Raw genomic sequence first — 26,807 nt, 5'->3', positions numbered from 1 at the left:
GAAACCCTATATAGGTCTTAAAGTCTTGAAATTGAAACTGAGTGCACATATACACTCCTCTGGAAACGATAGCACTTATAACTCAACACTCATTTTTGCTCTCACGGTTGTATGTTATCTTTCATTATATTTTCATGGATCTAGTTTTCCATACCCAAGCTTGTAAGCTGCTTTATGGTATGAATAATGTCATAAAATTATGTGTCCTCATAGAATACGTGCTCAGTATTGCATTTATTGCCTGAAAAATTTTTATGTAACTTTGGCAAGCCAAAATAGAGGAATTATATGAATTAAAGGTGGGTTCTATAGAATAGCTATGTTTTTAACACAATTTTTATTACAAAGCCAAAAGTATTGAATATTTATCATGATTTTTAAATCTCTGAAAAATAACTTTTTACTGAACACTTCAATTTTGTTAATTTCTGAAATATTATTTTCTGTAACCTCATATCCCATTCAGATGTGCATACTTTTGAACAGGCAAAGCAGAGTATTACATATTTCTGAACATACCCTTTAATATGTTGTTGTGGGCATCAAGTCAGTTTTGACTCTTCGCACCCCTGTATAGGATTTCTGAGGAGTGACTGGTGAATGTGAATTGCCAACCTTGCAGTTAGAAGTCCAGTGCTTATCCTACAGCACCAATCCAGAATTCCTTAAGTACTTTTATATGTAAAGTTGTTGTTGTTGTTAATAGCTGTTGAGGCAGTTCCAAGTCATAGCGAAGCGACACTGTATAGGATTTCCCAGGAGTAGCTGGTGGGTTTGAAGCTCCAACCTTGTAAGTTAGCAGTTCAGTGCTTATCCTACAGCGCCACCCCAGGATTTCAAGTTAAGTTGTTGTTGTTCTTAAGTATCTTCAAGTTGGTCCCAACTCACAGCAAACCTTATAGTGTTTCCAAGGAACACCTAGTGGGTTCCAAGGACGTTGTGGCTCAAAGTCCAGTGCTGATCCTACACCGCTATACCAGGAGTCCAGATTAAGTAGGTCTTGTCAAATTTTCTTTCAGCCACACATAGAAGAGTGCTAATGTCAAATAACCTTCTTGGTTTAAAACAAGGTAAACATCCACTGTTTAAGATTTATTAATCATTAACAAAGAAAATAAAGGCCATGACTAAGGATAATGATTTCACAGTTTGGGGAGAAAATATGAAATATTGTCTTGGTTAGGAAATTATTACCTAAGATTTTAAATTATGGCTGTATTTGGTTTAAATTATGCTAGAGGTTAGAGTGTTCCTACTCTTTGAAAATCTCTTAAGGTTTATTATATGTGCATTGTTTTTTTTTTGCCATTCCTGATGCTACCAACACAATAGGAAATAAAAATAGTATATACATTTATGTGTTGTTTTGGCTACATTTTATCATACAAAATTTTTAGGCATAAGACTAACTTTAGAAGTGATCATTGACATTGTAGGGTAACTAGTAGTTCTGTGCCTGTTGCTTCTAATTGAAGATGACACTAAGAAAGTGAAAATGAGCATGGACTGAGAAAATACAAATCTGCTCAGCCATTCATGGGGCTGAAAGAATAGTGACAGAGTTAGGTGCAAAGTTAGCAGAAAACAATATATAGCTCCCTCGAACATAACTGCAGCTAGAGAGTTTCGTAATGGACCCCTTCTTGGACAACTGCCTCTTCACTTAGTAAAAAACTGGATTCTCAAAAATAAATACAAAACTTGATTCTCTAAAATAAAGTCAGAAACATTAATATTTGAAATTACACCAGTAAGGAAGAAGCATCCCTCTCTGGCAAGTCACTTTTTGACAGAGATGCAGCCTAGATTTATAACGCAGGTTATAAAACCGTTCGGATAAAGGGTTACTGGACACCGCATTCTACATCAACTATAACTTTCTTATTTCCAAGGAGACAGGACCCTAGAATCACTTTTGCAATTAGGACTGGATATTGAGCTCTACATACAGCCCTATTTGCTTTGAGTCTATCAAAACTCAACTTTATTTAAATAAATTTCAGCTAAGCATCACCTTTTTCAAAAAAAATTGTAATAGCTCTGTCCCTTCTTTTGGTGTGTGGCTCCATGTGTCCTTTGGTGTGCAGCCTCTTTGTGACAATTGGTCCTTAAACCTGATTTTGTCAGTCTACCAGTTTGTTCTTAGTGTTTTTCATTGAACTGGACTGGATAACATATAATGTATTATCTGTTTGGAGGAATTTTCTTCATTTCAGTCCTATTTAGTGATTATAGATGTTATTCACCTGAAACTAGTGGGTCTGTGAAATACAAGAACAAAAAGAAATCTTAGAGTAATCAGGGTTAGCTCCTTTGCTTTATTTTTTAAACTCTCTGATTCAGAAGCTTAAACAATATTACAATTTCATTAGTGATGTGTTTCCAAATTAGATATTACTATAGGTTATTTCTCCTCAAATTTTTGCACATGGAAAACCCCATCTTAATGTGTTTTTACTTATTCCTGTATCTCATTACTGTGTTTTAGGATACAATTTACTCTTTTAGTAATTTAGTCTCAGCCCACTTACTATACCTTTAATATTGCATGACATGTTTTATATGCATTTAAAACTAGAGTTAATATTAATGACGACTGGTTAAAAACAAACCAAATCACTGCCATTGAGTCATTCTGACTCTTAGTGACCCCGTGTGGCAGAGTAGTACTGCTTCATCTTTCTCCCACAATGGCTGTTGGGTTCAAACCATCAACCTTTCAGTTAGCAGCCCAGTGCTTATCCCGGTGAGCCACCAAGGCTCCTGACTGCTGGTTATTCTGAATGTTATTCACTCAGCACACACTCATTATTGTTAGGCGTAAGACTAACTTAGAAGTGGTCATTGACATTGTAGGGTAACTAGTAGTTCTGTGCATATTGCTTCTAATTGAAAATGGCACTAAGTCATCTTTATTTCCTTTGTTGAAATGTAAATCATGCCATGCCTTTGACTTCCATACCAACTACCTCTACTTCTGTACAGTGCTTTCTGTATTTCTGCCTCATTTTATGATGACATCTTTACTAAATAATATCTTTTAGTGCAAGCACTCCATCTTAATTTCTCTGTGTTTCGTTTAACTTGGGGAACACTATGCTTTTCACAAAGCAAGTGTTTGATTAGTTTCTTAGCTGATTAGACAGGCAAAACATTTTAGTTGCTGTGGGCCATTGAAATATGGATGAGTCATGTCTCCTGCTGTCAAGAATCTCAGAATCTTTTAGAGGATGAAAGACAGAGACACAAATAAAAATATGACAGAGCCGTTTGAAATGGAATGAACAACACCAACAATACCATAGGAAAGGCAGGAAGGAAGCAGGAAGACATCTCATTAGCCAATGACTTATTCAATTAGTGCAAATATTTTTTCAGTTCTCTCTTTAGTCATTATGTTCTTATTTTTATAATTTTAGTAGTAGGACTCTTATTTTCTAATAAAAAAAATTTAAGTGCTAATAATTCCAAGGTTCAGGGCAATGAAAATCCTAAAGTCTCCATCCTTTCTTACATGAAAAAAATTTTGAGTGGTAATTGAAATGAGAAGACAAAATTTAAAACTTCATTAGAGAACACAATGTACCGGTGGACTTCAGTTTGAGAAAATTTTATTTTTGACAATTACCTAATGCAGTAGGTCTTCATTTGTCATTGTTTTTCTTGTGTGATTCTGTTCATACAACTATCTACTTGGAGAGTGTCAGCTCTTTACATAATGATAATGAATGAATGCTGGGGAAATAACATTCAGATGAGCCAGTAGTCAGGAACCCTAAACATGAGAGTATCCTTCTCATCATATACACACTTCACTCACTGTATTGTGTCCTACTAAGCATTTTAAAATATATTGTTAGAGGTGTTGATTGATTAATCGGTTCTTATTTTTCATGTTATGCAGCTCTCAGCTAAATTCTAAGAGAAGAATGATAGATTTCTTATGAGGAATTTATAACTGGTTTATAAAGTGTTGCCTTATTGCTTTAGTTTAGTTTAGTTTCGTCTAGCATATTTGAATAGAGGTAGATGTAGTTTCTCATTCCTAAAACTACTCTCTAGAGATTGCATGGGATTATTTGAGTATAACTTGACAACTCTTTTAAATCAACAAGGTGCTTTTACTTAGAAACCTTATCTCTCTTTTAAAAGGTGATATGCAAATTGGTTTCATGAAGCTAACATTTCTTTTCTTAAAGACCCTTATTTAAGTACCCCAACTGCCAAATGTAAAGCCATTTCACATAAATAGAACAGCTATAATAGTTTTCACTCATCAGAGGTTTTGCATTCCACTATCTGTTTATTGTGTCTTGTAAATAGAAAGCAGTTAATACTAGAATCATATCATCAGCAAATTGTTGGTGGCTCGCTCCTAGCTCCTTGACTATTATTGGCTCTTATTTTGGTAGGCCAGCTTGGCTGGCTGCTGTGGAATTGTCTGATGGCCTCTCAGTCCCAGAATCGCAGATAAATTTAGCAGATCTGAATCTCTCACTGGTAGTCTAACAGTAGCACTATATGGGGAAATCTCGTTTTTAAGTCCAGGTTTCTTTCTTGGCTGAAAATGATCTAATTTGTGGGGTTATATTATTTACAGTTGTATAACTGCTACAGGGCTTTGAATCTTTGCAGTACTGTGAAATATTGTAGGATGTTATTCTAAATAGTGCATTTGCCTCTTCAAATTTTGAAGAGATGTTCATCCATTTCAAGACCAAAAAGGTAGGTTTTCTTTTTCCTTTTTCTGTTGAAAATAATGAAACAAGGATTTAAAGAATGCTTATATTTCACGAGGATAGTAAAGAATTTCAAAGCTTTGTAAAATATTATGATTCTAAAACATTCTTAAATTTCCCTTAAAAACCTTAAATGTTTTATTAATAGTGCCTATTGCTGTCAAGTTGATCCTGTCTCATAGAAAGACCCCATGTAAAGCAAACCGCCTTGTCTTTCTCTGAGGAGTAACTGGTGGGTTCAGGCTACCAATCTTTGAGTTAGCAGTCAAGTGTGTAACCACCAGGCCATCAGGACTCCATATTAGTGATACAGCTTAATTTTAGTTCATCACTTACTTCATTGCCTCCTGTGTATGTTTTAGGCATTATGTAAGATATTGGATATACAACAGATAAAATCTAGCAACTGCCTTTGAGTCCATAGTCTAGAAGGAGAACAAAACAGAATTATAATTTCTAGCACACTCTACTAAGAAATACACCCTGGAGTGTCAAAGCACCGATATACATAATGTCACTGGAAGCAGAGATGATGGGCAGGTAAGGAAATAAAATGTGGTACCTGAGCATAAAGTGCCTTGGTGGCAAAGTGGGTTAAGCATCAAACTGGTAACCAAAAGTTTAGCATTTAGAACCCACTGGCTGCTCCATGGGCAAAAAAAGGAAGCCTGCTTCTGTAAAGATTACAGCCTCAGGAGTGATTGACTTTGCAGTCTAGGAGTAGAGGTCCCTGGGACCATCAAGGGAGAAGAGCGGAGAGGGGGACCCTACCTCTGCAGAGAAGCAGTGACGTCAGAGATGGAGGCAGAGATGATGACATGGAGCGATGAAGCGGCTGGGTACTCTAGACCCAGAGAGGAAGAGGGGCTGTGTGCTAACAACCGGGGCAGGGGTAGAGGGGGGCCAGATTTGCAAGGTATACCCTTTGGTTGGTTGATGATGCATGGAGGGATTGTAACCATGGCAATGAAACGATAAACGATAGGATGAGTATAAAGTTAATGTTCTCCCATGTAAACTATCATACAACTCACAATAAAACATTAAAAAAAGAAGATTACAGCTTCAGAAACCCCATGGAGCAGCTCTACTCTGACCTACATATAAGATTGCTGTGAGTCAGAATTGACTTGCCAGCAGCAGCAGGTTAGGTTCTGTTTTGAGCATGAAGTAGGTAGGTATTAGCTAGCTCTGTTCTTAGGGCATTTGTCAAACTCTAAAGTCATGTCTTTCATTTTCTTGCTTATCTTTTTTTTGTCTTTCATTTTTTTCAATGCTCTATTATAGGAAAATACAGAGTTGATGTTGCTTCATCATTAATTGCATTATTTCATCTTTACATTAATAAAATCTAAAATATTTCTGTTTTATTTTAATGTGAAACTAACCTGGTAGTTTCTTTACTTTTGTGATATTTGGTTAACTTTTTTTATGTTTCTGTGAATCTTTTAACTTATTGTTTTATTTTGTAATAGTGTTTTGAAATGAGTGCTAGCAAAACCATTGTCATGTGTTTTGACCTTTCTCTGTCTTTTCAGTGCAGTTCTAGCTTTTTTTTAAAAAACTTTTTTATTGTGAATTAAATGGAGGTTTACAGACTAGTTCATCAGTTTTGCATTCAACAAGTCATACACTTTAATTTCATCTCAATGGTAGCAGTCCTCCTCCATGCTCCCAACAGTTATACCATTTCCTCCCTGTGGTTCCTGTTTCCATTCCACTCACATTCCCATCCCTTCTCAACTTTGTCCTTAGGTATAAACGTTGCCCTTTTGATTCTGAATGATTGACCATTCCATGGTGAGCATGCCTTATCTAGTACTTGATTGAAAATTGGGCCAGGAGGGTTGCATTCCTTTCCAGACCTGAAGGGTGGTTGAGGCCATAGTCTCGGGTTCCTCCAGTCTCTTTCTGACCAGCAAGCCTGATCTGTTCAATAGTTTTTATTTTATTCCACATTTTCTCACATTCTATCCAGGACCTTCTAATATGTTCCCGTTCAGAGCAGTTGGTAATGGTAGCCTGGGATCATATAATTCTTCTGGTCTCAAAGTCGTGGGAACTGATCTTCACATGTTCCATTAGTCCATTGGACTGATTGATTAAATACATCATCAATTCTCATCTCTATTCTTTCTTCCTCACATGGAGAGACCAGTAAATATACCTTAGATGGCTGCTCATGAACTGGTAAGATCCCACATACTACTCACCGAAGTAGGATGTAGAACATTGTTTTTATGGATTATATTATTATGTCAATTGATCATGGTGTCTTCTGAGACTATATTATTATGTCAATTGATCATGGTGTCCCAAGTCCCCCAGGCCCCATTGTTTTAAGACGTTTGATGATGTGTAAGGAGTTTTTATCATTTTAGCATATTTACTTTTGCATTGGAAGTTCCACATTAAATTGTAAATTTTGAGATGATATACAATAGAATGAATGTAAAATTAATGTTCTCCCATGTAAACTATCACATAATTCACAATAAAACATTTAAGAAAATAAATAAATAAATAATAAATTTTGAGAAGGTAAGTACGTCTGTGTCTTCCTTATCATAGATTTCTCACCCCCAACAAGAGATTTAATGAAAATTTTTATGATGGGTATTTATCCAATAGAACTCTGGAACTTGAAAATCTATTCTGTATGTTTTATACCTGTTAAATTTGAAATGACAGTGAGATATCCAAATGGAAATTTCCAATTAACAGTTAGACAATCAGAGAAATTAGTACTTTTCCTTCACAGAGGAAGTCAAATCGCGTCTTTCTTTGCTTACAGTCCTCCAGTGATTTTTCAGCTCACTCGGAGTAAAGCTGAGATCCTTGCAGTTGCTTTTAAGGTGTTACATGATGTAACCTCCAATTACCCTCTGCCTCATTTCTCAGTTCTAGCTACACTGATCTCTGTCATATTTCTCAAAAAGTATAGTTAAGCTTCTAATTTAAAGCCTTGGGGAAACACTTTTCCCATTCTCCTGCCAGGATTACTCTTTCTTCAGGTATGCTTCTTAGCGCTTTCTCTGTCACATCCATCAAGTTTTTACTATCTCATCTTCTCAGCAAGGCCTTTCCTTTATACTTAAAAGTTGATATGCATTCCCTTCCATATACTTTGTGCTTCAATGGTTACTTTCTAATATATATAGTATATTATAACTAATATATATATAATCACATATTAGAAAGTTAGCATATATATTATATGATGTATATATATCATATATATACATCATATATATATAATTAGAAAGTTATCATTGAAGCACAAAGTATATACTATATGGAGTCCTGGTGTGGCGCTGTGGCCTAATGTGTCAGACTGCAAAGTCGTTTGAACTGCAAAGTCAGTGGTTCAAGCTCACCAGCTACTCCTTGGAAACCCTTATTGAGGGTCACTATGGGTCAGAATTGACTCAAAGGCACTTAACAACAACAAAATATGCTATATGATTTTCTTAGTCATTTTCTCATTTTATTTCTTCCTCAAAATAGAATGTCACTACTTGAGAGCAATTATTTTTGAAATTTTTGTTCACAGCTATAGCTCCAGTGTCTACAATAGAGATTAGTAGACTGTTGTTTTTAAGTGCCATTTAGTCAGTTCTGACTTCATAGCGATTCTGATAGGGTTTCCAAGGAGTGGCTGGTAATTTTGAACTACCAGCCTTGCAGTCCAGTGCAGTGCCACACCAGGACTCCAAGTAGATAGTGGTTATGTGCCATGGAGTCAGTTCCGACTCATAATGACCCTGAATAGGGTTTCTGAAGCTATAAATTTTTACGGGAGCAGAAACCTCATCTTTCTCCCTTGGAACAGTTGGTAGTAGGAGCTTAGTAAATAATTTCTGCTAATTTGTTTGGCTTCTCCCTATAATCAATTCAGTGTAAAGTTTTCTGCTCAATGCTTACCTTTGCTAGGAACATGGAACATTTTTACCAAGAATTTTATTCCTGAAATATTTTCTTTAGGTTGAAACAAAAATTGGTATATTTAATCTACTACTCATTCATCAAATTCTGTAATAGACTCACGGTAGATGATACCTGATGTTAACTTCTTTTCATAGCAGTATGTTAAGAAACTTGGATGTTGTCCTGATGAGTAAGTAAGGGTTAATAAAGGGTTTTAAACAAAACATTGATATGATCATACAGATATTTTTGGTAGCATACTCTAGTGCTCTGCATAGGAGACATTCAAGGAGCACAAACAGGGAGTCCATTTGAAGACATATTTTAGTAGTCCAACAGGAGATGATGGTAGCCTAAACTGTGGTCGATACAAAGGAGAATATGAAGAAAGCATGGACTTTGGAAATATTCAGGAAATAAAAGTTGACAAATCATGATGTTTTGCTTACGTGATGTAATATGCAAGAAGAGGCAGGAATGACTTCAGTACACCAAAATACATGAGGAACCTCAAATCTATTGTTGCCTGATCAGTTCTGACTCATGGCAACCCCATATGCTACCGAGCAGAACTGCTCCATAGGTTTTTTTTTGGCTGTAATCTTTATGGAAGGAGTTCACCAGGTCTTTCTTCTGAGCTCTGCTGGGTGGGTCCAAACTGTCAACTTTTAGTTGTTGCATATAAGCCATTTGCATCGCCTGGTAACTTCCTACAATTATGATGATGGTGCAAGCCTGGGCAGTGTTTCATGCTGTTCATAGATAGGTCACATTGAGTCTGAAACTACTTGATGGTACGTAACAACAACAGGGACCTCCTAAATACATAAGGAAAAGATGGTGAATACAGGGTGGAAAACTGGGTTTGCAGTGTCTATGTGACATCCAAGTGGAGATACCTGGTGAAAATTTTGATTGTAGATAGAAGCTTAAGAGGTCTGGACCAAGAAATTTGGGGAACAGCTACCTTGAAAACGGATTGGAAGAGATCCATATCTGTGTCCGTTCCAAAGAGAGGTAACCCAACAGAGTACAGAAATCATCAGACTGTATCATTAATATATCAAGCAAGTAAAATTTTACTAGAGATAATACAAAAATGGATGCAACAGTACATTGACAGGGAACTGTCAGAGGTTCAGGCCAGATTTAGACAAGGATGTGGATCTTGACTGAAAGAAGACAATACCAGAAAGATGTTTGTTGTTGTTATTGTTAAGTGCTGTTGAGTCGGTTCAGGTATATAGCGACCAGTATAGGGTTCCCAAGGAGCAGCTGGTGTGTTTGAACTGCCAACTTCATGGTTCACAGTCTAGTGCTTATCCTATAGCACCACACCAGGAGTCCGGAAAGATGTTGCCTGTGCTTTATGCAAAGGCTTTTGACTGTGTAGATCATGACAAGCTATGAATAATGTTGCGGAGAATGAGTGTTCCAGAACACTTAATTGTGCTTATGAGGAACCAAGAGGCAGTCATTCAAACAGAACAAGGTGACATTGAATGGTTTAAAATCAGGAAAGGTGTATGCCAGTCCAGTATCTTTCACCATACTTAATCATTTTGTATGCTGAGCAAATAATCAGAGAAGCTGGATCATATGAAGAGTTAGGATTGGAGGAAGATTGATTAATAACCTGTGATATGCAAATGATACACCCTTGCTTGCTGAAAGTGAAGAGGACTTAAAATACTTACTAATACCAAAGACCACAGACTTCGGTATAGGTTGCACCTCCTTGTAATGAAAACAGAAATATTCACCATGGAAGCAGTAAATACATCATTAAAAATAAATGGAGAAAGGAATGAAGTTATCAAAGACTTTATTTTGCTTGGATCCAGTATCAGCAGTCATGAAAACAGCAATCAAGGAATCAAGTGGCATATTGCATTAGGCAAATCTTTGAAGTGTTTAAGAGCAAAGATGTCAGTTTGACGACTAAGGTGTGCCTGACCCAAATGATGATATTTTCAGTAGTTTCATATGCATGTCAAAGTTGAACAGTGAGTAAGGAAGACTGTGTAAGAATTGATGCAGTTAAAAAGTTGGAAAAGAATATTAAAAGTACCATGGACTGTCAAAAGAATAAACCAGTGTGTGTTGGAAGAAGTACCGCCAGACTGCTCCTTAGAAGCCAGGATAATGAGACTTCGTCTCTCATACTTCAGACATATTATTAGGAGGGACCACTCCCTGCAGAAGGACATCATGCTATGTAAAGTGGAGGGTCATCAAAAAAGAGGAAGACTTCCAATGAGATTGAATGGTACAGTGGCAGCAACAGTGGGCTCAAGCTTAACAGCACTGGTGAAAATGGTGCAGGACTAAACAGTGTTCATTCTGATAAGGTCACTTTGAGTCAAAATTGACTCATGAGCACCTAACAATGACAATATAAATAGATAAAGAAATTAAAGCATATTTGTTGATGAAGATGTAGTGATGACTTATTCATTGGGTGAACACTACTGCTCACAGAATTTAAAGGAGAAGTAATAGTCACAGCCAATAAACTACAGGACATAAGCAGCCAATATGCTGTTCTCTTTATAATGCAGTGTTCCATTCAATCTTACAACTCTAAAGATAGTTACAGTTATTTTCTCTTTTGTATAAATGAGGAAATCAGCTTAAAGAGGTTATGTACTTTGCCCAAGACCACAAAGATAATGAATAAGCCAGGACTTGAACAAGGAATTTCTGCCATATAACTGAGGCTTTTAGCAATCATACTAAATTACACTCCAGAGTCGATACCAACTCATAGGGACCTTATGCACAGCAAAATGAAACACTGCCTGATCCTGGGCCAACCTCACAGTTGTTGCCACGCTTGAGCCCATTGATGCTGTCACTTTGCCAATCTATCTTGCTGGGGGATTCCTCTTTTTCTCTGACCCTCCACCCTACCAAACATAGTATCCTTCTCCAGCGACTGGTCCCTCCTGACAATATGTCCAAAGTATGAGAGATGAGGTTTGGCCATCCTGGCCTCCAACCAGCACTCTGGCTGCACTTATTCCAACACAGATGTTTGTTCTTTTGGCAGCCCATAGCACTTTCAGTATTCTCCAACACCATAACTCAAAGCATCAATTCTTCTGTGGTCTTCCTTATTCACTGTCCAGCTTTTGCATGCATATGAGGTTATTGAACATACCATGGCTTGGGTCAGGCACACCTTTCCTCAAGCTGACATCTTTGCTCTTCAATACCCCAAAAAGGTATTGTGCAGCAGATTTGCCTAATGCAATACGTCATTTGATTTCTTGAGTGCTGCTGCTTTGTTGATAGTTGATCCAAGAAGAATGAAGTCCTTGACAACTTCAATCTTTTCTCCATTGAAAAAAATGTTGTTTATTGGTCCAGTGGTGAGGATTTTTGTTTTCTTTACATTGAGATGTAATCCATACTGAAGACTGTGCTCTTTGATCATCATCAGTAAATGTTTTAAGTCCTCTTCGCTTTCAACAAGCAAGATTGTATCATCTGCATATCGCAGGTTGTTAAAGAATCTTCCTCCAATCCTGATGCTTCATTTTTCTTCATATAGCCCAGCTTCTCGGATTATTTGCTCAGAATACAGGTTGAATAAGTGTGGTGAAAGAATACAGCCTTGTCGCACACCTTTCTTAATTTGAAACCATTCAGTGTTCCCATGTTCTCTTTGAACAAATGCCTCTTGGTCCATGTATAGATTCCTGATGAGCACAATTAAGTGTTCCGGAATACTCATACTTTGTAATGTTGTCCATAGCTTGTCATGATCCATACAATTGAAAGCCTTTGCTTAGTTAGTAAAGCACAGTGAACATCTTTCTGATATTCTCAGCTTTCAGCTAAGATCCATTGGACATCAGCAATGATATCCCTCTTCCCACAGCCTCTTCTGTATCTGGCTTGAGCCTCTGGAAGTTCTCTGTCAATGTATGCTTACAGCTGTTTCTATATTACCTTTAGTAAAACTTTACTCACATGGGATATCAAAAATATTGTCCAATGATTTCTGCATTCCATTGGGTTACCTCTCTTTGGAATAGCCACAAATACGGATCTCTTCCAGTCAATCAGCCTTCCAAATTTCTTGGCATAGATGAGTGAGTGCCTCCTGTGCCACCTCACTTAGAGTCCTGATGTGGCACTGTGAATTAATGTGCCAGACTGCAAAGCAGTTTGAACTGCAAGTTCAGTGGTTCAGACTCACCAACGGCTCCTCGGAAACCCTATATAGGGTCGCTATGGGTCGGAACTTCCTTGAAGACACTTAACAATAAACACTCCAGTAGGGAATCCATTTGATTCCTCATCAGGGAAGTGATATCTTGAAAATGGCATTTGAGCAGGAATGCCTTTGCTGCTGTTTATAGGACGGATTAGAAGTAAGAGTGACTGGAATTGAGAAGCAAGATAAAAGGATCTTGCATTAATCTAGAGTAGGGTATTTGGTTCCAAAGTAGGATCATAATTTTATCTAGGAATGAAAAGGAGACAATCTAATATTTGTTCTTAAGGAGAAATGGGCAGACTATGGATAACAATTAAAAAGTGAGGGGTAAAGAGGAAAAATACAAGATTGCAATTCTAGTGTTGGGTATCTTTATAAACTGTACTTCAAATTTAGAGATATTAGAAATGTCCTTTTTTTGGATGAAATAATAAAGTTTTTGATTAAAACTTTATGGTTATTTGTATAACAAAGAAGGTATTTAGATTGGGTCTTGAGAAAGGGACTAAAAACAAAGTTTTAGACTGGAGAAAAAGGATTTACCCAGAAGGTAAGGTGGAGGGTCAGAGAAAAAGAGGAAGATGCCCAACAAGATGACTGACAAAGTAGCAGCAACAATGGGCTCTAGCATGGCAACAGTTGGGAGGTTGGCCCAGGACTGGACAGTGTTTCATTCTCTTGTGCTATCAAAAGGTCATTATGTATGAGTTGGTACCTACTTGATGGTACCTAACAACAATAAATTTATTAAAATCATTCAAGGGATTCTCATGGACCTCAGCATTTTCCTATAATAAACTTCACTAATATGACTGCTAACACTCAGTGTTATAGTCATTTAATAATTTAGAATGTAGCGAACAGTTTAAGGTCTTTTCTATTTAGTAAGAACTTTTTTCATCTTTCACAGGCTAAATGAAGTAAGAGAGAATGGAGAGAGGCATGTTGTTGGGCCGCTAATAAAATCCAGAAAGTAATGATGAATGTAAGGCTTGGAATAGAATTTCTGAGCTTTGTTAGGTATTTTTTAGAGAGTCATGATTAATGATGGACAATCACTGTCAACGACTGTGAGAGACAGTCTGGCCGACATGCCAGTGGGGGAATGACTTTGTGTTGTCTGGCATCTTTACCAACGTCCTAACATAGAATAAACATTTGATTTTGTCGTCCCGACAGCATAAATACAAAATTGATGTTGTTGTAGGAAGTGCCCTCAAGTCGGTTCTGATTGTTTCTGAGGTGCAGCTGGTGAGTTTGAACCGCCTACCTTGCGATTCAAACCAACCTTGAGATCTAGTGCGTATGCTACGGCACCACACCAGGACTCCAAACACAAGATGAGGTTCATAGAATTCAAGTGGAATGCATAAGTCAGAATTTAAACCTGTTTATAACTTAAATTTTAATCGCATGTGTAATTTTCTTATCAATATAAAAGTCTCAAACCTTATGAGTAAAAGTAATTTTATATTCTTTTGCAAAGTAAGGTCTAATAAGCACAAGAAAATTTCTCTCACAACTAAATGTAAGTACTTTTTGCACTTAAACATGAAATGATCTTTTTCCTCTTTGAAAAATAATTGGCATCTGTGTAATTATCCTAACAATGTTTTTATCCTAAGGGATCTCAATGATTTCATACAAGACTGTTGATTTTATTATTTTGCAGATGTAGAAAATCAAGTGTAAAAACACTGAATAGCAGATAATTCCTGTTTTTGTAGAGGCTTGTTTTTTACGATGGTTATAATTACCTTGTCATTAAAAGACCATGATATTTAGAATTTTTCTAATATAGTGGCAATATTTGGGTACATTTCTTACTGTTCTTCCTTTTTAGGTGTGAAGTTTTTCAACATGAGTGGCCTCGGGGACAGTTCTTCTGACCCTGCTAACCCAGACTCTCATAAGAGAAAAGGATCACCATGTGACACTCTGGCATCCAGGTAGGCACACTTCTTTCTTAGTCTGTTTCTAGCAGAGTTGCTTCATCGTTTTCATTGTTGCTTTAGAGATACTGCGTTTTCCAAGTTTACCAGCCTTTGAGTCAGTCAGCCTCAACCATGCTCGCTTTTTTCCCCAAGGCCTTTGCTGTCTCAGTCAATTTGGCTTCCTTTTGGTGTCTGGTAGTCACTACCTTTGCACCCTCAGATGCCAACTTTATCATCATTTCCTCAAGGGAGCACTCCCTTCCTTCCGTAACTATTTGGTCAAGTCTCCCTCATTTTAATATCTGTCTCACATATATTTTTATAGCTCTGATCCATAATTATAAACCTTCACTGTTTGTGTGATTATTTCATGAAAGTCTAGCTTCTCCACCAGACACAATACTACTTTAGGCGAGGGGCTCTTGTTTTTTGTTGCCTACCATTGTATCCCTAGTTCCTAGACAAATGTCTGAATTATGTATGGTAAGGATGCATTAAGTACAAAGGTAACTTAAAAATAAAAGGTACTGCTATTAGGATTTCATTTCATATGTGCATGGATTTATTCCAAACAAAACATGTTTAAATATGTCTTTGCAACCAGTGGATACTTGCAGACAAGTTCTTTCACTAATACACTTATCTTAGTCTTTCGTTGTTGCATTTCATCTATTCATAGCGGCCCTATATAGGGTTTCTGTGGAGTGGCTGCTGAGTTTGTACCACTGACCTTACTGTATGCAGTCCGGTACTTTTCCTACAGCACCACACCAGGATTCATTTGTTGTTCTTGTTAAGTGCTGTTAAATCGGTTGTGACCTATAGCGACCCTGTATAGGGTTTCCACGGAGCAACTGTTGAGTTGGAACCACCAACCTTGTAGTTCAGTGACTTTCCAGTCCATCTCATTAGGGTGCTTTAAAAACAAAGATCCAACCAAAGGGGAATTTTTTTTTTTTATTAAATTCAAGCCAGAGAGGTCAGTTCAGAAGGTTATAGAAACTTGTTTTGGAGATTCCAAAGGAGTAATCTTGATAGATTCTCTTGAAAGACAGGATAATCAAGGGGGCTTAATTTGAGGAAGTTTTAAGAAAAATGAAAACTGCATTGGTAAGACAAAGGTTGGAAAAGTTGTGCCACAGAATTTTTTTCCATCATTACAGTGCATCTGCTCATTGTTCAAAGATGTAGCAAGGGTGGTTCTACAAGTATTTGTGACATCCCTGCTATAACCCTGATCTTGCCCCTTCATTTCTTTATTGAGAAGGAACATGATTTGAGTCCCTCAAGGATGCCAAAATATTCATTTTGATGTGGTATATCTCAAAGAGTTCAGAATTCTTCAGGAAGAGCTTAAGAGTTGGAAACATTGCCTTCAAAAGTATGTAGACCTAGATGGAGGTTATGTTAAGAAATATATATATATATATTTAAGTTTTTATTGTGAATTGGCTGATAGTTTACATGGGAGAACATCAGATTTATATTCATCCTATCATATTTCGTTTCATAACAATGATTACAATCCCCTCCATGCATCATCATTCAACAGCATTTGCTTCCATTCCCTCTGTTTGATGTTTTTTTTTTTTTTGGATGTACACCAAAGTACTCAGGAATATACAACCATTTAAACAACCAAAGGGCCCATCCCACAAGCCCCCAGCACACAGCCCCTCTCCCTCCCTGAGTCCAGGGTCCCCAGCCGCTCCATCTTGGCTTTATATTTTTGTTTAACAGAGGTTTCTGTGATTTTTTAGCAATACTTTTGAACTTACCCTTGTATTTACCAAATTAATGAATCACAAAATCTATTGTACATTTCGAACTGCAACCTCAGAACATGATGGTATTATAGGAACTTAGAAATACTGTGATTTAATATTAGAATTTTTAAAACTGACTACTTGTGTGACTACATGTGGTGCTGTAAGATAAGCACTGGCCTGGGAACAGCAAGGTCAGCAGTTCAAACCTACCACCTGCTCTTGAAAACACTGTCCAGGTTCACCATGAGTTGGAACCAACTTGATAGCATACAGCACAAATATTTATTATGTTGTAAGTAATATGACCACCTTAAGCCCAAGCCCAAACCCATTGCCATCAAGTTGATTCTAACTCATAGTAACCCTATAGGACAGAGTAGAACGGCCCCCCTAGAATTTTCCACCACTGTTGTCTTTATGAAAGCAGACTGCTACATCTTCCTCCTGCTGGTAGGTTCTAACTGTGGACCCTTCGGTTAGCAGCTGAGGGCTTAACCACTGCGTAACCAGTACTCCTCTTCACCCATGTAAATAGATCAAAGAAACCCATTGCCTAAGAAGACTGCTGCAAATGCCAGATTGAGGAAGGACTTCAATCAGATCAAAAGGACAGCTTTCTATATGAGAGAAGAGAAGGGATTGTATTCCATTAACTTCAGCAAGGTTTTTCAACCTCTGCAGTTTTGACATTTTGGACTAGATAATGCTTTGGTGTTTATGTGGGGGGAGGGAGGATTAGGGTGTTTATTACCCCCAGTGAGATGGATTGGCACAGTGGCAGCAGCAGTGGGCTCAAGCATAACAATGATTGTGAGGATGGTGCAGCATTGGGCAGTGTTTCTTTGTGTTGCATAGAGTTGCTCTGAGTCAGAACTGACTTGACAGTACCTAACTACAGCAGTATCCCTGTTCTACACACTTAAACCAAGGCACTCTGGTAACATAGTGGTTATGAGTCAGGCTGCTAACTTCAAGGTCAGCAGTTCAAAACTACCAGCCATTCTGTAGGAGAAAGACAAGGCTTTCTGCTCCTATAAAGATTTACAGCCTCGGAATCCCCATAAGGGTCGCTGTGAGTTGGAACTGACTCCATGGCACACCACTACCACACACTAATGCCTATAGCAAGTAGCATCCCAGTTGTGGTAACCAGAAAGGTCTCTAGACATTGCCAAATGTTCCCTGGGGGCAGAGTAGAGCAAAATCACTCCAGTTGAGAATCACTGACCTAGAAAATAAGGTGCCAGAGGCTCTTCTGGTTTTGGATTACATGTTTATTATGGAGGGAAAAAGAAAAGACTTGAACAGGACAATATCAAGGCTTTGAATTGAAGAAAGAAAAGTTATTTCCCTTAATTGGCTTTGAAAACTGTAGTAGAGAGATGATGCTAAATTTACTTAGAGTGCTTACTAAAATATGCGTAAGTGGTATAATGCTACACTGGTCTTCAAGGAACCCTTGAAGTTTCAAGTGCTTGGTTGCTAACTGAAAAGTTTGAAATTGGAACCTACCAGCTGCCCCATGGGAGAAAGATGTGTCAGTCTGCTTCCATAAAGATAACTTTGGAAACCCTATGGGACAGTTTTGTTCTGTCCTGTAGGGTTGTTGGTTGGAACCGCAAGGTGTGTGGTTCAGGCTCGCTAACCTCTCCTCAGAAACCCTATACAGGATCACTGTGGGTTGGAACCTACTCTACAGAGCTTAACAACAACAAAGTAGGATTGTTAAATCAAAATCAACTCCATGGCAAATAGGTTTGGTTTGGTTTATACTGATCTATAATATACTTTTCACAGTGTGTTTTTTGAGATATAAATATACCTGTAATTATGCATTCCTAGTAATTTTAGCATCTATTACATGAAAGGAGTCCTGGTGTAGTAGCACTGTGGGTTAATGCAATGGACTGCAAAGTCAGTTTGAACCACAAAATCGGCAAGTTCAAGCTCACCATCCACTCATGGGAAACCCTATCATGAGTCTCTATGGGTCAGAGCAGACTCAATGGCACTTAACAATACATGAATATACCGCACTTGAAAAATTTGTTTGCTGATTAATTCAAGTAATGGTTGTTAAAAATTTCATTGCTACATCTAACACTATAGCCAACATCCTCATACATGTAACCTGTTACATATGTATAGGGCAGGGGTGGGGAACTTTTTTGTCAAGGGCCATTTAGATATTTATGATATCATTCATGGGCCATACAATATTATAAACATAAAATTACCTACCCTGCTTTCTTCCTCCAATCCTGATGCCATGTTCTTCTTCATATAATCCTGCTTCTTAGAATATTTGCTTAGCATATAGATTGAATAAGTATGGTGAAGATACACAACCCTGATCCACACCTTCCCAGATTTTAAACCATTCAGTGTCCCCTTGTTCTTTTTGAACAACTATGCAGGTTCTTCTTAAGCACCAATAAGTATTCTGGAATTCCCATTCTTTGCATGTTGTTCATAGTTTGTTATAATTCACAAAGTTGACAACCTTTGCATAGAAAATAAATCAATTTACGTATTTTTTCAAGTTTTCTCTGATTTCAGTAAAGATCCATATGATAACAGAAATGATATCCCTAAAACCATAATAAATATCTATGCTCTCAATGAAAGAGCTCCAAAAAAAAAAAAAAATTACCCTGCTATATTTAGGTCAAACATTTAATGAACTCACCCCTGATGGAATGAAGCGCTGGACCCACATGATCAGTTTGAATCACAAGGTCGGCAATTCAGACTTACCATTCATTCTCACTTAAACTGTTTGCCAGTCCAGTGGGTATGTGGTCATACTTTTAAGTTCATTTCCCCAATTATTGGATAAGTTGATCATCATTTCATATTTTTATTGACCCTTATGTTTTCCTCTTCAGTGAATATCTTTCTCATGTTCCTGCTGGGTTTTCTTTTTCTGTTTGTAAAAGGTAATTTTAATTTTCTAGATACTTACCTACTTTTTTCTTATTTGTTACAAATACCTTCTCCAGCCTGTTCATTTCACTGTCTTTAGGAGCCCTGGAGATGATGTAGTAGATAAGTATTGTGCTGCTAACCTCAAGGTTGGCAGTTCAAATCTACCTATTACTTTGTGGGATAAATATGGGGCTATCTACTCCGTGAGAAGTCCTGGTGTGGTGGTACAGGATATTGCACTGGATCATAAGGTTGACAGTTCAAACTCACCAGCTACTCCTTGGAACTGACTCAGCAACACTAAACTCCAACAACTGCTCCGTAAAGATTCACAGTCTCAGAGAACTTAAGAAGCAGTACTACTGTGTCCTGTAGGATTGCTATGAGTTAAAATTGACTTAATGGCAGTGAATAGGATGTCTTTTGACATAGAAAACCGTAAGTTTTTATTTGTCAAGCTTTTAGGATCATGATTTAGGGTATTTTGCTCTACTCCAAGGTCTCAAATATCATTTTTATAATTTCGTCTAGTACAAATTTATGGTTTTAATTAATGTGAGATTATTTTTATATGTTGTATAATATAAGTGTCTAATTCCACCACTCATTTGTCAGTTTGTCATACTGTGGTGGTTAGTGTGTTGCTGGAATTCTGGAGGCTATATGCCACCAGTATTTTAAATAACAGCAGAATTACTGTCGGAGAGATTTCAGCTGAGCTTCCAGACAGAGACATACTAGGAAGAAGGAGAGACTGACTACTTTGACTATTTAGTCACTGAAAACCTTACAAATAACAGAGGAACACTGTCGTCAGATAGCACCAGAATACTGAATACTGAAACTTGATGAAGAACACCAGAGTTTTGTCAGATACGGTGCTGGAAGATAAGCTGCCTCCTCAAAGTAGAGTTGACCATCTTGACACCAAATGGAGTAAAGCCTTCGAAACCTTCATTTGCTGATGGTACACAAGTCAAAATGCAGAGAAACAGCTGTAAATATCCATTAATAATCAGAACATGGAGTGGACAAAGCATGAATCTAGGAAAATTGGAAAGTATCAAAAATGAAATAGAGGAGGAACAAGCAAGATGGCAGTGAAGAGCTCCGCCAACAATAACACAGAATACCATACCAAGCAGGCTCAGGGGATGGTCCCAGAACTCTGAACTACATATAAAGGAATATTTAAAAGATTGGAAAGCTTATTGCTGGGGAATTTGTGGCAGAAGCAAGAAAGCCATTGCTTTCTAGTCTGGATGCTCAGCTGCTCCAGGAGCCACCATCTTGGGTGAGACCAAGCGGGAGAAGGATCAGAGCGGCCACAGATGCCTGACAGAACCACAGAGATAAAGGTGTGAACATTCTTTTCTTTTGATAGCTGTTCATTAGTCTCTTGCTATCTGCACACTTTCATTCTGGTGACTGTAGGGGTGCCTGAGCTACTGGGCACCCCAGGCCCACCCTCGGAGGGTTCTACTACACATGCTCACAGATTTCGAAATTTAAAGAGACAGTCTCCAATTAAAACCAAACGGCCACAGCCAGCCCTGAACTGTTTACAACTAGAAACAAGGCCTGAACAGGGGTTGTAGAGCGGGACAAGCAGACAAAAAAGGAAATAAGCCAAAAATTTGTTGGAGGCCAGCACTAGTGCCATCTAATGGTGAAGGTTTGGATGGCCGTCATGCTCTTACGATTGGCCTGAAGACAAGTTTCACCTGGTTAAGGTGATGTTAGTGATCGAGACTTATTGTTAATTGTAACTAGAACAATCCTGGGAAAAGGGAACTTAAATTGTGCTAAAACCGCGTGATTCTGTGTTGCTATAACAATGCTTATACTTATGTAATCATATCCTGTTTGGTGTCCTGGTTGGTAATCATATCCTTGTTACTATGGAAAACTTTGTAACTAGGCAGAATAACAATGACCTAATGCTAAAAAGTCCTATATAAACCACATTGCTATAATAAACTTCATCACTGGCCATCAGCCTGTTGATCCGTATCTGATTAATTAATCCTCGCCTCTCCTTCGAGTAATCCATGCAATGGTTTGAGCCGGTCTCAGACCCCGATATCTGGCGCCCAACGTGCGGCTCAAATATGAAAGACAACGCGAAGAACCCTCCTGAGGAAATAGGAAGAAAAAGAACATGCGTGGACACAAAAAGTAGGAGGGCAATCTAATCAGGTAAGCATGGGGAACAAACTGGAAAAAGCACGGTATATAAATATGCTGAGAAAAACACTGTGCAGCTGAGGTGTAAAAATAGATTATAATCAACTTTGTAAATTTATTGATTTTGTACATACTGTTTGTCCTTGGTTCCCTGAGAATGCAGTAGTTGATGTTAAGTTATGAAATCAAATAGATCGCCAATTGCAGAAATATTATGCTAAGAATGGCCCCTCCTAGATGCCTGCAGATGTGTTTAGTTTGTGGCGGCTTGTCAGAAATACTTTTGATTTTGGTTGTAATCATCTGGAAGGAAGTTTTCCAGAACCAACTGCTCCACCTCCACCCGTTCACCCTAATTTGCAATTTGTATATACTTTGAGTGTTAAAAAGAAAAGTGACTCTGACGAAGCGGTTGTTTTGTGGCCAGACCCTCCGTCCTCCGCCGAGCCTGCTGTTTATCCAGTTAGTAAAGAGACAGTTAAGGAAAAAGCTCACAAAATTGCTGATATCAATCAACAGTAAGGCCAAGGGGGGGGCCACGTTTGACATGCTTGTGAGAGAAGGGAATTTTCAAAACAAAATGAGTACCCTATGCCTGCCTACGCCCAAATTAACCAGTGTGGGCGTAAGGCATGGAAAAGTATTCCCAATACAGGGAAAAATACCACTGAACTTTCAAAAATTCGCCAGGGTCCTAATGAGCCTTTTCAGGACTTTGTTTTTCGATTGCTTATTACAGCTGGTTACATCTTAGGTGACTCTCCTGATTTCTTAAGCCCGAAAAATCAGGCTGAGTTAAAAAAGAAAGCTGCCAAATTCCATCGAAGTTATTTGAACTTTCTCTTTCATGAAAGACCTCCTTGAATGAATTGCAACTTTAATAATAAAAGGTAGGAAAAAAAGCCGAGAGTTATTTAGAAAAGATTTCTCTAAAATCATCAGTCATTCTACCCCAAACTAAATAACCACTTTTTTGCAGAACAATGCAAATTGGCAAATTGCCTTGGAAATTTTTGGGGGACAAACTCTATCCCACCTTCCCAGTAACCCCTTGCTTCAATTTATTAATAAACATTCTGTAGTTTTCTCTTTGCAGTTTCTCAATCAATCTCTCCCTGTACCTGTTCATGTGGTTTTTGCAAACAGTCTTATCAAAAAAAAGAAATTTCTAATTTGCAACAAACCGCGAAAACTTTGGCACGACAAAAGTTAATTGCTGTTATTTTTGCCTTTAATTTCCGGTAACAAACCCCCCTTTATCTGCTTTCTAATTCTTATAGTCTACATGTGTTACTTACTAACCAAGGGGCAAAGATCTAGTCTTTTTTACAAAACACAAACCACTCCATATGAATTCCAGACCAACTAATTCAACTTTATGACAAAAAGCAGCCACTTCCCATTCCCCAAAGCATGGAAGCATTCACTGAGAAGCCATCTGAAGATGTGTCTCCACCAGCACCACCTCCAGGCTCCAAAAGCTAGACTTTTGATTTCTCCACTCCAATGTCTGTCTCTGCAAAATCAAGCAAGCTGCTTTAACCTAGGAACAATTGAAGTGATTAACGAAGCGTGCTGTGAAAACTGTTAACTCTTAGAAAGCTGAAACAACTCCAAAAACTTTTTTGTTGCTATGTGTGTAATTCTTGCTTGTCAGGTATCAAGAGTAACAGCTAACAACTTCACTCATTAAGCTTATGTTCTTAATTTTGTAAATAATTCTCAACTGCTGGGAAGTCAATCAAAAGTCTTTATACTAAATTCCTTAAATAATTTTCTTTTAGCTTTGTTAAAAAAGGTGTAATCTACTCTCCTTCTAACTCTACTAGTTTAATTCATGATTGGTCTGTTTTAGCTGTTCTCTACTTGGGGACACACAGAAAAAATATTAAAACTAAAATAACTACAGCATATCATCATAATTACAAGTGAATATGTGTAACACCTCTGTCCTACAATGGCACGAACATTACCTGGCCTCAAATTCAGGCTTATCTTAAGGCATGTGGAACAACTCAAACATTTCATTCAATATGCAAGCTTTACATTCACAAATTAAATCCATTAGTCAGCCACACTTACAATCCACCTCCTTAGAACAGGAGGCTGTATCTTCAGTCAGTTCTATTAGGAACACAGTCTCAACTAGTTCCTTTTAAACTCTAATCATTAATGCATCTATTTTGGCAGTCATACTTACATTAATTTTTTCCTGTCTAAAGTTAACCATTACAGCTGTTCAACAAAAAGTTCGTACACTTCAATTTAAAAAATGGAAAAGGAGGAGATGGCGGAGGCCATGTGAGGGACCCTGAACATGAAGGGCCCTAAACAAACAGGGCTACAATGAGTCCCCCCCTTTTGTAACACAAGACCCCAAGAGGGATCTCATGTAGGAACTCTACTGTCTCTGTCTCTTTCTATTAATCTTTGTTTTAATCAGCTTATTTTTCATTTTCTTGATTCTATAATAAAAATTTTCAGTAGAATCTTAGTAAGAAATATATTAAAGATTTAAAACTTGCACATTCACACCATATTCAATCATGTGTAGTCCTAAAGAATGCTTCTCACACTAACATAAGTTTCACCACTAGAAAAAAACAGCTAAAGTTTTTGCCAGTTCAAGTTTAAAATTACATTCAGCATTCTGTGTAGTTTCAGTGAGGGGCATTAAAACCTTTAGAAAATTAGCAAAAATGAAATTAAGGGCTAAAGATCATAAGCAGAAATTTAACTAAATGTTTTGTATAAAGAAATTGTTAAAGAAGTTGTTCTGTTTCTTCTTGGCTACAAAACTTTTTTATGCTTCTTGTTTTTCTTGTTTAATCAATCATATTAAACAATTGTGTTGTCAATTACCATAGCAAATAATGTCTAGGTACATGTTGTGATTAATGAACTATAGAAAGTAACAGGTGAAGGTAAAAATAGGAGTTAAAATTTTAAATTATGTTTTAAAGTTAATGTGACATTTTTAAAGCAATGAGGCTTGGTTACAGAAATCAGATATTGTCTAACTATGTAAAGGGGAACAAGAAAAATTTTGATATTCTTGATGTTCTATATTGAAATGATTAATATGTAAAATTCAGACCACTACTTTGAAAAGAATAATTAATGAATTAATGGTACAGAGTAGTATAAAAGCTGTATGAAAAGTTTCATCTGAATTGCACTGGGTGCAACCTCGCCTCATGGGTTGCTGCCCTAAAGCCTAACATGACCCTTGCAGTCCTAAAAAGACCAACTTATGTGTTGCTGCCAGTAAACGTCTCCCAAGAGTGGTATGATGACGTCGGCTTGCAGCTTGTCAACAAGTTTACCACATCGCTTTCTAAATCAAAGCGAGAACTTGGACTTACAGTAATGGGTGTAGTGTCTTTTATCACCTTGCTTGTTTCCCTCACCACCACCACAGTTGCACTTACTCAAGAAATTCAGACTGCAGCTGCTGTCAACAAGCTAATGAACAATGTTACCTACAACTGGGACTGGCAAGAAAAGATCAATCTGGCCATTAAACATCGCCTGAATGGACTGTATAATACTGTTAATATTCTGGGAAATACCCTGGAACCGGTCATGGTCTGACAACGCCTCGCATGCCGTGCTAATTATTGCTCCATTTGTATAACTAAGCTTGTGTATAATGCCTCGGCCTTCCCTTGGCCCATAGTGCAAGCCCACCTGCACAGAGTATAAATTGCTGAAAATGTCAGCCAAAATTGGAATGAGTTACATGCACAAATAATTGCTATGCATTATGCTTCCCACCTTAATAGCAAACCTGCAAAATTAGCTAAGCAACTTCTATACAACCTTAAAAATTTGTTCCCTACCATACCCTCTCTTTCTCAATTGTGGGATCCCATTCTAGCTATTAGCATACCTGTCATCTTTGCTTGTCTCCTCCTTCCCTGCCTTCTTCGGATGGCGTCTTCACAGCCTCCAACTAAAGACACTCCCCCAACACATGCAGGACATGTAGCCAATGACGGGTAAGAATTGGTGGACCCCAGTCAACCTAAGACAGAGCCATTGCCTTATGCTGCAATGAGTTTCCTTGACGGGTAAGACTGGGGACTTGCACTGACCACCTAAGACAGACAACGTCCCTTAAATAAATAAAGAAGGGTGAGATGTTGGAGGCCAGCACTAGTGCCTCTAATGGTGAAGGTTTGGATGGCCATCATGCTTTTATGATTGGCCTGAAGACAAGTTTCACCTGGTTAAGGTGATGTCAGTGATCGAGACTTATTGTTAATTGTAACTAGAACAATCCTGGGAAAAGGGAACTTAAATTGTGCTAAAACCGCCTGATTCTGTGTTGCTATAACAATGCTTATACTTATGTAATCATATCCTGGTTGGTATCCTGGTTGGTAATCATATCCTTGTTACTATGGAAAACTTTGTAACTAGGCAGAATAACGATGACCTAATGCTAATAGTCCTATATAAACCACGTTGCTACAATAAACTTTACCACTGGCCATCAGCCTGTTGATCCTTATCTGATTAATTAATCCTCACCTCTCCTTCGAGTAACCCACGCAGTGGTCTGAGCCGGTCTCAGACCCCGATAAAAACTAAATCCTAACTTATGTCAAAGTGACCAACAGTGGCATCTTGAAATTTCTCAAGAAGAAGAGTGAAAAGGGAAGCCCATTTCCTGATCACATCTACCTGGAGGCAATCAGAAAGCATAAAAAATACCCAAATACATACCAATCTAAGTATTAAGGTCACAGATAAGCCCTGAATATATGCCTAAAAACCAGAAGCAGATGACCATATCTGCACATGTCCAGAAATGAGATAAAAGTGACTGAGGCAAATGAGCTGGAAGTAGACCTACACTCCATACTGAAAGATGGGCAGGCTTTGGAAATGCCGAGAAGGAATTCAGAAAAATGATTATAAAATGTCTCAAAACACTATACAATGGAGTTTGAGAAAAATAAGGAAGAAGTCAGGAAAGCGCTATGGGAACAATCAAATAAGATAGAGCATTGGAAATAACTAAAAACCTACAGAAATAGGTCCAAACGATTAATAGTAAAATATCAGAAATGGACAATACACTGAAAGG

General features: G+C 37.7%; 1 protein-coding gene across 3 annotated transcripts in view; it reads left to right on the top strand.

Annotated features, from left to right (window-relative positions):
* The window catches only part of NCOA1 (nuclear receptor coactivator 1), a 140,739-nt gene that overhangs the window by 6,410 nt on the left and 107,522 nt on the right, over positions 1-26,807 (top strand). For all 3 annotated transcript variants that reach the window (XM_006835236.1, XM_006835238.1, XM_006835237.1), the window contains exon 2: positions 14,738-14,843. In XM_006835236.1, the coding sequence (XP_006835299.1) occupies positions 14,755-14,843 (89 nt within the window). In that variant the 5' untranslated portion in view covers positions 14,738-14,754. The remainder of the gene's footprint in view (positions 1-14,737; positions 14,844-26,807) is intronic.

This window comes from Chrysochloris asiatica, unplaced genomic scaffold, assembly GCF_000296735.1.
Source record: "Chrysochloris asiatica unplaced genomic scaffold, ChrAsi1.0 scaffold00016, whole genome shotgun sequence".
NCBI classification, from domain to species: domain Eukaryota; kingdom Metazoa; phylum Chordata; class Mammalia; order Afrosoricida; family Chrysochloridae; genus Chrysochloris; species Chrysochloris asiatica.
Note: the sequence above shows the minus strand (reverse complement) of the source record. Positions and strands in the feature narration are given on the sequence as shown.